Below are 13,380 nucleotides of genomic sequence, written 5' to 3'. Positions count from 1 at the left end.
TTTATGATTAACTTGGCAGAAGTTCCAGATGATTTTTTTTCTTTATTATGAATTTCATTAAATTTTTATGCTTTTAGTTTTCTCCAATATGGAGGTATTAAACTGACTTTGGCAGACTGTGGTTTTTGCATGAAGCAAACAGAAAAGGGTGTTGTGAAAAGAGGGTAGATTGGTGTAGGGTAGACTATCTTAACCAACCTTTCTGTTGTTGTAAAATTATTAAGCAATTCTTTTCCGCAGCACATATTTCAAAAATAGATATTGCTTCACTCTATTTAATGGTTATTATTATTTTTCTTCCTCTAAATGGAATAATAAATATGTACGAGCTTGCTTTGAAAATGATTTGAGTTCTAATTTCAAAACAAATATCTAATAATAACAGTAATGATTAACAGTTACCCCAAACTTTAGAAATTATCTGCTGTTACGTTGCTGCTCTCATCACTTTATGGATATTTGAATAGTCTGTAAAAAACTATGTCAAGAAAGATCAGAATTATAAAAATGTTTAGGAAGAACATATAATTATAGATTACAGGTTTTTAAAAAAAACATTTTGTTTTAAAAGAATGGCAAGTCTTTCTGTTTGAACAGAGGCATTTAAGTATCCTATTTTAACTTTCCTGGTATTTTTTGTTTTTAACACAAATTTCTGAAGAAGAAGACTATAAATGGCTATTGTGTGTATCTATAGATATATCTATCTATAGATATAGATATGGATATATGTAGGTGTGTGTGTGCAAAGATGTGTGTGTATATAGATATATCTTCATTTCTCCAGCATACACCCGTTTGTTTGCACCAGATTTTTAAATGCATTACTTGATTTTAAGATAAAAATTTTCAGGAAGTAAAACTGACAAATGATTCCAAAAAGAAGCGAATTAAATAGTTAAGTGATAAATATGTTATTTTCCATTTGAAAGCACAGAACTCTGAAAAATTGGCTACATCATCATATGACATCATAAATACCTAATTACCCTTACTTCTAGTGATGTTAATAATAACTAATATGACACCTTATTTGTATACTACTTTATGGTTTGCCCTTGCCAATATATTCTATTTAATCTATTTCTTATTTAATGTTCATTAGTGCTTTATGGTTAACATATGAATAGCACTTTATGATACCAGTTCATCGTTATTGCTTTCCTGGCACATTCGCATTGAAGTACATTGAAGTATAGATATTATTTTTCTTATCTCCATTTAAAGATGGAAAGTGAAGCTCAAAGATATTAAATGAGTTTGTTGTTTTAGGTATTGTATCACTATAACTGGTCAGTTTTGATCTGTATTTAATGGATTTTGATAGAATTTTTAAAGCTGGGTGATATTTTAGGACTGATGTGGTATTTGACGCCTCCAACTACTTTGGAAAATACTTCTATTTTTTAATGAGATGACATAATAGTTTAGTTACTTTACAACTATATTAACATATGGTCTTAATTGACTTTTTCACTGAATTTGCTAACTCTGCTCTAAGAGAAAAACCTAAACTAAGATATACTGTTTATTATCACTGTTTAAAAGCAAAAAATAGAAAAAAAATTTACAAACATGTAAATAATGAATCAGGTAAAGGGCATGTAACAAGAGCCCAGTATTGTCTTATACAGAACATCAAAAGGAAAATTTTAAATGCTTGCACAGTAGAAGTCCTGTGTATGGTTTTCATTATTTAAACAAAAAAATGGGAAAGGGGCTGTTTTAATATAGTAATATTTATATGCCATAAATTATCATTTTGTTTATTTACAGATTACATTTTTGAAGTGAATTAGGAATCAGACTGTCAATTTCTCCAAAATAGATCACATTTTATTATGCTTTTTGAAAGTAATGAAAAAGATTAAATGATTGATTTGTTAATAATGAAAAAAAGATAGATTTTTTTTTCTGAAACGAATTCTGATTTACAAGATGAATTTGCCTATAAACATTTCAAGCTTTTTCAGTGAACTATTTATTTTCCTACAAGAGCTATAGTTAAAATGTTGTGTTTATTATGCATTTCATTTCTGTGAGGCTAGTGTGCACTCAGATAATCATACTAGGTTTTGTATGTTATAGAACATTGTATTTACTTACAGAAATTTTCGTTCTTATTTTAATGATATTTTTAAACAGTATCCTAAGAGTAAGGTGTTTTGATGCAATGGAAACTATTTCACATGGCAAGCTAGGTTACAGCTGTGTTATCTGTGTCACCATGATGTATATAAACATGAGTAGTACAGGTGTTTTCTGTGTATCTCTGAAAAGGAAGTACTTGCTATTTCACTAAAATGCTAGGGAAATGTGAATATGAAACATTTTTACTCTTCCTTAATTGAACCAGTCAAGGAGTCATTTTTATTTCTTGCATTACTTTGCATAACTTAAGACCACTCTAAGTTATTAATAATGTCAAGTCCATGGTAAATTTTAGTAAGGCTGATTTATTTTCATATAGCTATGTTCTAATTATTATTATATTTTTTTCTTGATGAAAATGATTCTTTTTTGTAAACTTTACAAACTAACCATGTACATCATTACCACTCCTTTTGACCTATCATGTGTCCTGGTTTGTATAATAAGCAAATATTTCTCATCCAGTTTTTGCATTAGTAATCCAGGAAATTACACTGTAGTTTCTGATTTGTTTTCCTAATACAGGTCAACAAAAATCTCTCATTTACTTCACCACCAGCAGTTTCCTCACAACAGTCTAAGTTAAAGCAGTCAAACATGCCGACCGCTCAAGAGATTCTACATCAGTTTGGTTTCACTCAGACCGGTGAGCCCCTTTCTTACTTTGACAATTCTTTTAAATATTCAGATGCTTGTTGTGTTGATGAATATCACTTATTTCTTTGGAAATAAAGCTCATAATGGTCGGTTTTTACACGTGACAAATTATATTCTAGCATCTCTTTTGTCCTTAAAATCACCAAGGTTATTTCAAAAGTAAGTTTGGAATTGGTAACAGTAGATACACTGAACCTATGTGCTATTAACAGATAATAATTTAAAACTAGCAAAACACGTGAGTTTTAAACCTGCATGATGTTAAATCTGATTCAGTTTCCCAATTAGATAAAGAACCCATCATAGATGGATAATCCCGTGTTATAATTCATTTCAAGGAAAGCCAAGGTAAAATACATTTTGGCAGAAATAGGATGTAACCTGTAGTGATATCACATCCCATTAAAGGGCAGATTAACAAAATATGCAAAAAAGCTTGTTACATAATTATACTGAATCACTGAAGTGAACTATACAATTGTTTTGGCGAATGTTTTAAATGAGTTTCAATAAGGTTTTTAAAGGATATCAAAGGAAAAACATCTAAGTGAGAAATGTTTGTGGTATTGAAAGATGACTTTTTCTGTTCATTAGCTATATGTTTTTGACAGTATTTTTTCTATTACTGAATTGTTTTAGAAAGGTAAGAAAGCTGAAAATAACAATTATCTTTTACAAAAATTATATGAAAAAGAAAATTTGAGTATGAGAAGATCAGCATAATTTACTTAGAAATTTGAGGACAATATATACCACTTTTTTACCTTGAAAGTATTTGGAACTTACATATACAAGTTATTTTAATATTGCTCTATAGGTTACATGTTATAGTGAGAAAATGCTTGGATTCACAACTCTTATGCTCAACCCTGGCTGTGCCTTTTATAACCCTTATTACCTGCAAACCTTAGGCTCTTCATTTGAAAACTGAAAATGATATTTATATTATATATTGTTGAAGTTTAAATGAGATTGCACATATGAAAACACTATAAGCATAAGGTGCTATGTGAATATAACATATTTATATTGTAAACATGATGAATATGTGTAAGCTAACTTTGAACTACTTTGAAATCTAATTTCAAGTCACTATAATAATTAATAACAGTTATCTCAAACCTTAGAAATGTTAATTTCTAGTGTTCCAGATATCTGCCAGAAACTAAAGTAATAGTGTTGGCCATTGTTATTCCCAGTGGAGCTGCGTCATGTACTACCTCTTTAGATTATTCTTTTCGCCCTAAATAGATACTTGGCTTGGCTTCAGACCTTGTCATTCTTATAACTAGGAGGGAGGGAACCTCTCTCCACCACTCTATCCCTACCAGCTGTCTGGGAACAAACTTTTCATTCCACAATTCAGGATTAAGAGCTTAGAAGGTAAATATTTGGTTGAGTTAATGTATTGTTTAAAATTCATTTAAGCGGTATCTTATGTCTGTCTGCCAACAAGATATAGATAATAGATACAAATTTTTTTTTCATTTTTTGTAAAGGGAAAGAGCAGAGGGAATAGGTAGGAAGGCCTTTGAAATGGGAAGGATTACCACTGAGACAAATTAAAGGGAAAGAGGGATATGATAAAGGCAAGCCTTTCAGACTTCACAATTATATATAGGATTGGCTCCATTTCGCTTCAGTTTCCATGGCCATGTAGGCCATAAGAGGGATATTTATATCCCTGCACATACTATCTCAGAAGCATGACCATTAAGCCATTTGGTTACTAATATGCCTAACCTCATTTTAAGGCGTATCTTTCTTAGAAATGTCATTGAGATATCACTGAACAGAAAAATTGCAAAAGCATAATATGTGGTCCATCTCAAAATGGCCAAATTAATCTCTTTTATTAAGAAGCCAGTGTTTATGAAAAAAAATCCTGCCTTAGGAACCAGGTGAGCTAGTTTTCAGACCTAACTCTATTTCTAAACATGGAATCTTGAGCAGTTTCTTCAGGCCAGAGTTTTCTCATCCCTCCAAATAAATGAGGGCTCTGGCTATGGTGAGTTTCTGCTTTAAAAATCCTGTGATTCTATTCAGTGTTCAAATCAGTTTGTAAAGTGGATAAATAATTAAGTGTTGATTGTATGAATAATCTATTAGAATCTGAAATACATGACTACAAAAACAAATCATGTAAATAGAATGTTTAAAAATAAAAATCTCACTGAAAACCTATCTGAAATATACAAGTCACATCTGTCGATATTTGCCTTTGGACAGTGTAAAAGAAAGCTATTTACACAGAGCTAGTAAGTATGAGCCCATTAGTGCTCATGCTAGGAGACTTAAGAGTAGGGGTTGATTTTATATATATGTAAGTGGGTTTACATGCTAGAGTGCTAGACTCTGCAGTGGGTTTATGTTCTGTTGTAACTTTTATTGATCTTTTTCAAGGTGAGTTCTAGGTAACGGAGACTGCTAGAAAAGTAAGCATTTCTCTCTTCTTTGATTTGTATTCCTCACAATTTCTAGAATGCTTCATTTATTCATTCTAAAATCATTTTAAGTGACCACCTTGTTTAAGGCCCTCTATATAGCATGTGGAGTAAATGTTACAGTCTCTGCCTTCAGGAACCTCTAGTCTGGCTAGGGAGACAAATAAGTATTCACCAAATTAAGTCAGAATGTGACAAATTCTGAAATCACAGTGTAAACAAAGTATCACCAGAATAAAGAGGAATAGGAGAGCTAAAATATTCTCAAACTTTATGTGTTCCAATGGAACTCTTGGTTTTTTTGCCCCAAAAACCCTTCCCTCCACCTCCACTTACCCTACTACCAAGTTTTCCTAATCCCAGTATTCCACAGCACCATTCACCCAGTTGTTTAGAGATAACTAGGAGCCACTCGTGATTACTCCTTTTCTCTCGACTTGCCTCTTTCCCACTTGCCCGTGCTGTATTTGGAGTTCAGCCAATCTTTCTCCCCAACTACAAAATCCCATTGCAGTAGTCCCTGTACCTACTGCACTAGCCCTGAATAAAGTCTTTCTTACTGTGCTTTAACAAGTATCATTGAATAACTTTTTTTTCAACAATACTTAGAAGAGAGCTTGATATGGCTGGGGAGTGGTTTGAGTCTTGGTTTGACTGGAAAAGGTGAGATGAATGTGTTTAAGGCGAACTAAGTTTGCAGAGGTAGATTGGGTCAAATCATACCGCACTGAGGAATTCACATTTTATTCCCTAGATCAGGGGTCCTGACCCCCGACCCACACCCCTAGGTGCACAGCAGGAGGTGAGTGGTGGAGCTGGGAGCATTACTGCATGAACTCCACCTCCTGTCAGATCAGTGACATCATTAGATTCTACTGTGAACGGCGCACGTAGGGATCTAGGTTGTGAGCTCCTTATGAGAATCTAATGCCTGATCTGAGGTGGAATAGTTTCATCCCAAAACCATTCACCTTTCTTCATCCCCTGCCCCCCCAGTCCATGGAAAAATTGTCTTCCATGAACCTGGTCCCTGGTGCCAAAAAGGTTGGGTACTGCTGCTCTAAGTAGAAGAATTATCCAAGGAATGAATATGAAAGGGATATTCTAAAATGTATTTTTTTCTTTGAATACAGCTGGCATCTATGTGAGGAATAGGTTACTTGTATCCAGAAAAGCTGGATACAGTTCCTATGAGATGGTTATTTTAGGAACTGTTCATTAAGCTATTAGTCTAAGTTCTTAACAAATCAGATAATCTATAAAAATTAAAACCATAGCATCTTCCGTGAGTAATTTTTAGAAGAAAAAAATTATAATTTTAACATTTTTTGTTTAATTTTAGGGCATAGCCCATCTAAATGCCTCACCATGTAGTAAACATCTTATATTGTATCTCAAAACTGTTTCCATGCTTTTCTAGTGTAATGAAGAAAATCTATGAAACAATAACAGCAACTTGCATTTGTATGAAAATTTATAAAGTTCTTTCATATATATCCTTATTTGATCTTCAACAAAACTCTCTGAAAAGTAGAGTAAACATGAAAATCATAGGGAGTGAAATCATTTTAGAGCTTCTGGGACCTCAAAACTTTTATTACTCTATTTCTGTACAGTGAAACCGAGAATCAGAGAGGCTGACATGTTAGAATTCACATAGCTAATGGCAGTCATGTCTAGCTCAGTACTTCTCATCCTCACCATACCAAACTGCCTATTCCTAGACGACGGTACATGTTTAGGGAGATGAAGTGAGCTCCCTGCTCACAGCCCTCAGGGAGACTGTGTCTAGAGCCACTCCTTCATTCGTTGTCCTGCCACATTGCTAAGTGGGCCCTCTGGCTATGAGTATTACCTTCTTTTTTTTTACTAGCTTTAGAGTTCTAAGGTATATTGCAAAGTAATATAAACAGTATAACTCTTTGGAAAAGGTGTGGTTTTTGAGACTGAGGTGTCAAGGAGGACATCCTATTTCCTGAGGATTAATGAACTTACATCTTTCTTTGACCTTTAAATATAATTCTGTTTGTCAATTGTTAGACTTTTTTAAGGCTTGATTTCCAGTAATTATGGTATATAGTCTCCAGTCCAAACAACAGGCTCTGTACAGAGAAGTTTTATTCTATGTTATTTTATCTGAATCAAGATCACACTCAACCATCTCAAGAGTCCCTACTATAGAAGAGGGGTGTCCAATCTTTTGGCTTCCCAGGGCCACATTGGAAGAAGACTTGTCTTGGGCTGCACATAAGATACACTAATACTAACGATTGCTCATGAGTTTAAAAAAAATAAAAAAATAAAACGCAAAAAACTCATAATATTTAAAGAAAGTTTATGAATTTATGTTGAGCCACATTCAAAGTCATCATGTGGCCCATGGGTTGGACAAGCTTGCTGTAAAACTAAGTTTTAAAATGTGGATTATTCAGTAATAAAAATCACTGTTATGGGTAGGTAGGGGAGAGAAATTAGCAGGAAGTGTTACTACTGGCAATGTGGTAGTTGTATCATCTTTGCATGTTTATATTTGAAGGACAGCATATTTCATTTTTATGGACTTTGTATATATTTTCACAGCATTGCTCTAAATTAAATTTAATTCATATTAAATCGATAAGTCGAGTCAAACAAAAGAAAATGAATCATTTTATTAATATGACTTCATTCATGCACTCTTCATATTATCTTTATTAATTGTAAACTTACAGTGTGGTGATAGGGATGACATGATTTTTTAAAACTATGAATAGCTTCTGCCTTCTCCAAATTTTATTTGTGTTCTCCGTTAGACCTTGTAAAACTATGTTAAAGTTGATAACCAACCATTTAATCGAATGTTTTGCCGTATCCTATTTTCCTTCACAGTGAAAATATTTGATTTAAACAAGATCATAAAATTATTCAGTGACTGTGGTATTGGTTAAGAGATCTGTCAAGCTAACTCTTGTGCTTCGACATGTTGAATAATATTTGAAGAACTGTATTTTTTTTTTTTTTTTTTTTTTAGACAGAGTCTTGCTCTGTCACCCAGGCTGGTGCAGTGGCACGATCTCAGCTCACTGCAAGCTCTGCCTCCCGGGTTCACTCCATTCTCCTGCCTCAGCCTCCCGAGTAGCTGGGACTACAGGTGCCCGCCACCATGCCTGGCTAATTTTTTGTGTTTTTTAGTAGAGACAGGGTTTCACCATGTGAGCCAGGATGGTCTCGATATCCTGACCTCGTGATCCGCCCACCTTGGCCTCCCAAAGTGGTGGGATTACAGGCATGAGCCACTGCACGTGGCCGTATTTTTTGTTTTTTAACACGGAACCTCGCTCTTGTCACCCAGGCTGGAGTGCAGTGGCGCGGTCTCAGCTCACTGTAACCTCCGCCTCCTGGATTCCAGTGATACTCGTGCCTCAGCCTCCTGAGTAGCTGGGATTGCAGGCGCCTGCCACCATGCCTAGCTAATTTTTGTATTTTTAGTAGAGACGGGGTTTCACCGTGTTGACCAGGCTGGTCTTGAACTCCTGACCTCAAGTGATCCGCCCATCTCAGCCTCCCAAAGTGCTGGGATTACAGGCATGAGCCACTGCATCTGGTCGAAGAACTGCATTTTTTCATTCATTTTATGTGTCTTTGAAAGTATATACTTACATTCCCTTGACCAGCTCTTAAAATTGAGAGTTATTGTTCCAGTTAAATTTTTTATTGTTTTTAAGATTTTAGTATATTGAAGTTTTAATTTTTTATAGAGAAATGTAAAACTTTTTAGACAACTGAAATGTGAAATGAATCCTGGATCATAATTTCACCACAGATTCTGTGATATTCTTGTATAAGCCATTGTAGAAGGTAGAATTACATCTAAGCTGGAAGCATGATGATTCTTGTATCTCAAAGAAAAAACATTTTGGCAAAAATTAATAATTAGAATGACTCTCAATAAACACAGCTGATGGTATAAGGGGGTTTCCATTTTAAGGAAGGTAAAATGAGCTTCAAAGACTTTCTCATCTCATCAGAATTGGCAGAGCTTTCTGTTAGTATTACTTCATCAACTTTAAACTGTTAATTGAAAAAGAATGTTTGATTTAATTCTGGTTTCAGACTTTCAAAATTCCAGTGTTTCAGGTGGTACAATAGGTGAAAGGCATTAATTCACTATTGTAGATTAATAGGTAGTCTACAAAATTAACTGATTTCTATAGGCAGATGCCCTTAAATGTCTTTTATGGTACTAAAAAGAATCAAAAATGTTTTTATTATGCAGTTTTTAACGACAAGAATTTGTTTTCCAGACAGTCACTTTGCTGAATTCAACACATGTATATTATGGTGGAAAAAGCACTAGACTCAGGGTCAGCCAGCCAGAAGAACTGAGCCTGACCTGGGATCCCACCACTTCCTAACTGTTTTGTTAGGTAGTTCACTTCCTCTCTTCGGATAAATGTCTCCACGTTTCCTACTTCATAGAATTGTCAGAATCAACACAATACATTTAATACTTTGAAACTCATAAAATATTGGGAGAATAAACAGTATGAGGTTATGGGAGGCTTTTTTGATTTTTTTTTTTAGTTTGAAATTATGCAGTTTGTTTTGTTGCCAAAAGAGTAGAAGATATCTTATTTTAAGATATAACTTAATAAAATTTGTTAAGTGATGATTATAGGAAAAGGAACATGTCAAAGAGACAAATAATGGATATAGTATTTTTAGAAGCATGCCAAAAAAGACATTAAGATGAAGTAATTTCAAGAAGAAAGTTGTCAAGCATCTTAAACTTGAGTAATCCACTAGAACACTTAACTTTCCAAACTTTAGCTTTCTACACGAGTACCACCCTTAAGCCGTCTTTGGCATGTAATGAGATAACATTGAGATTTTAAGATGATTAAAATCAAAGTACTCTCTCATCTGTGTAATCTGGCCAAAATCTATAGGGCATGGGTTCGGTTGGGGGACAATCCTTTATTCCACAGACATTAAAATAGAACAGAAGCAACAACAGAACTCCATTTGCTAGCCTCTGTTTCTCTTAGAATTTGACCATCTCTAAGAACATAATCCCCAGAGGTATCAAAAAATCTTGAGATACTTCATATAATTCCATTTTGCAACCTGTAGTTTTTCCTCTCTTAAGAAAATGCTTTTCAGCGAGGTGCTGTGTCTCATGCCTGTAATCCCAGCACTTTTGGGAGGCTGAAGTGTAAGATCACTTGAGCGCAGGAGTTTGAGACCAGCTTGGGCAACATGACGAAGCTCTGTCTACAGAAAATACAAAATAGCCAGGTGTAGTGGCATGTGCCTATAGTCCCAGCTGCTCAAGAGGCTGAAATGGCAGGATCACTTGAGCCTGGAGGTCGAGACAGAGCAAGACCCTGTCTCAAAAAGAAAAAAGAAAAAAGGCCAGGTGGGGTGGCTCATGCCTTATGATCCCCTTGGGAGGCCGAGGTGGGCCAATCACCTGAGGTCAGGAGTTCAAGACCAGCCTGGCCAACATGATGAAACCCTGTCTCTACTAAAATTACAAAAATTAGCCAGGCGTGGTGGTGGGCGCCTGTAATCCCAGCTACTCGGGAGGCTTAGACAAGAGAATCACTTGAACCTGGGAGGCGGAAGTTGCAGTGAGCTGAGACCACGCCATTGCACTCCAGCCTGGATGACAAGAGCAAAACTCAGTCTCAAAAAAAACAAAAAAAGAAAAGAAAAAACACTTTTCTAGGCCAGGCATGGTGGCTCACGCCTGTAATCCCAGCACTTTGGGAGGCCGAGGCAGGCGGATCACAAGGTCAGGAGATCGAGACCATCCTGGCTAACACGGTGAAACCCCGTCTCTACTAAAAATATAAAAAATTAGCTGGGCACGGTGGCGGGTGCCTGTAGTCCCAGCTACTTGGGAGGCTGAGGCAGGAGAATGGTGTGAACCCGGGAGGCGGAGCTTGCAGTGAGCCGAGATCATGCCACTGCACTCCAGCCTGGGCGAAAGAGCGAGACTCCGTCTCAAAAAAGAAAAAAAAAAACAAAACACTTTTCTATAGTAGATAACATCAAAATGGAAGAAAAGGTGCTTTTTTTTTTTTTTTTTTTTTACCAGAAATGTTTTGTTACAATTGTTTATTGACAGAAGCACTGATATGTAGAGGAATGAACTTCAGATTAGGAATTAACACCAAATTTCTAATTCAGCCTTTATCCTTCAGAAACCACTTGATGTATTCAGCTTCTGAACTGCTTATAGTAGGCCAGATGATATGTTTTGTGCTAGTTGTTCAGATTAAAAATTATACACCCTGCCTTCAAGAGTCAACAGTTTTTTGTTAGAAGTAGACAGTTACTACAGTGTGATCAGTGTTCTCCCATTGGTAAATGCTATAACATCATAAAAATGGTAAAAATGTTGTGAATATATTAAAGCCTCAGACTTATGTGTCTGGGGTAAGTTAAGAAAGAATTTAAAGACACTGATTTCTGCCATTACACCTTCCTAAATCAATCAATGTTTCCTTGTTTTGTTTTGTTTTTGTTTTTGTTTTGTGGCGGGCTGTTAATGCTGGGCATCCTTCACTTTCCAGGGATTTCACAGCATGTTTAGCTTACGTATTGTACAAATGAATCTTCTGTTACTTCTCTTGGTTTTCACTCAGGTTTTCCCCCATACAAATATGCTGATTCCAAATTCACAGGTTTCATAGTCAGATAGCTTCTATATCTACTACAGCCCTCCAATAGTGTTTTCAGACAGATGTTTCTAATCATTTTCCATCTTCTATAAATTTGTTGAAATCTCTAATCTCTTCTTTTCAAGCTCAGAAGTGACCTTTTCATTGCTAATTCCGGTGGTCAATTCTTTGTTCTTATCTTACTTAACCTATCAGCAGCGTTTGACACGTTGGATCACTTCTAAATACATGGTTTCTGGGATACCACATTCTCTTGGTTTTCCTCTTATCTCATTAGGCACTCTTCATTCTCCTTTGCTAATTTTTCCTCTTTTCTTCCATGTCTTATAAGATGGTTTCACTGCAATTTGACCCTGTTTTATTCCCTATGTATGCCCACTCCCTTAGTGATCCCATGACTTTAAATAAAACTCATATGCCAGTGATTTTCAAATATTTATCTTCAACCCATACCTCTTTTCTGAACTGTAGATGTACACAATCCATTATGGTAGCTACAGGCTGGTATAACATAGGAACTGAATTTTTAATTTTATTTCATTTTAATTAATTTACTTTTTTGGGAGGTGGGGGGGATGGAGTCTTGCTCTGTCGCCCAGGCAGGAGTGCAGTGGCGCGATCTCGGATCACTGCAACCTCTGCCCCCCAGGTTCAAGTGATTCTCCTGCCTCAGCCTCCCAAGTAGCTGGTACTACAAGTACCTGCCACCATGCCCAGCTAATTTTCTTATTTTTAGTAGAGGCAGGATTTCACCATGGTGGGCAGGCTGGTGTTGAACTCCTGACCTCAGGTGATCCGCCCACCTCAGCTTCCCAAAGTGCTGGGATTATAGGTGTGAGCTACCATGCCTGTCCAATTTACATTTTAAAAACCACATCTAGCCAGCAGGTACCATATGGGCCAGTGCAAGTTTATAAAATCCACTTCATTATCTGACTCCCAGCAAATCAGGTGTTACAATATAAAGAATACCAGTTTTTTTAAAAACTGAATGCAAGTAACACGTTTAATAATAAAACTTGCCTAATGTTGAAGATTTTGTGGTGGCATTTCATCATCATGATTTTTGAAGATGTTATTAATAAGCAATTTTGATTAGCTTGAATAGGGACTCTAGAAGTGTCTTATTTTTCCTATTTAAATAAATACATGAGATTCTGGTAGCACTTAGCCAGAGGTCAGAGGCATTTGTATTTAGATCCATATTCTGTTGCTTAATGCTGTGACTTGAGCAAGTTATTATTTCATTTCAGTGACCTGTCATTTGAAAATAGAGGACAGGAAAATGTTTACTACAAGTGAAAGTTTTTAAATACCAAAATTTGTTTGTCTTACGGTGCAATAGGAATAATAGATTGTATCTTTATAACTATATTCAGAACTACTTTAATCATTGAACGTTTTTATTTTAAATTTATCTAACTTCCCACTAAATTTTAGAAAGGGAAAGCACTGTGTTC

The 13,380-nt window shown here is 35.4% G+C and overlaps 1 protein-coding gene across 19 annotated transcripts in view; it reads left to right on the top strand.

Moving 5' to 3' along the window:
* Nucleotides 1–13,380, top strand: part of AHI1 (Abelson helper integration site 1) — a 215,308-nt gene that overhangs the window by 99,952 nt on the left and 101,976 nt on the right. For all 19 annotated transcript variants that reach the window (XR_010134375.1, XM_055391068.1, XM_031012265.2 and 16 more), the window contains one exon: nt 2,677–2,797. Coding sequence is in view for 18 of the 19 variants with exons in the window: in XM_055391068.1 (XP_055247043.1) it covers nt 2,677–2,797 (121 nt within the window). In the remaining variant the exon portion in view is untranslated. The remainder of the gene's footprint in view (nt 1–2,676; nt 2,798–13,380) is intronic.

The sequence above is a fragment of the Gorilla gorilla genome, chromosome 5 (assembly GCF_029281585.2).
Source record: "Gorilla gorilla gorilla isolate KB3781 chromosome 5, NHGRI_mGorGor1-v2.1_pri, whole genome shotgun sequence".
In the NCBI taxonomy this organism is placed as follows: domain Eukaryota; kingdom Metazoa; phylum Chordata; class Mammalia; order Primates; family Hominidae; genus Gorilla; species Gorilla gorilla.
The sequence above is the reverse complement of the archived record's forward strand: the minus strand, read 5'-3'. Positions and strand labels throughout refer to the sequence as shown.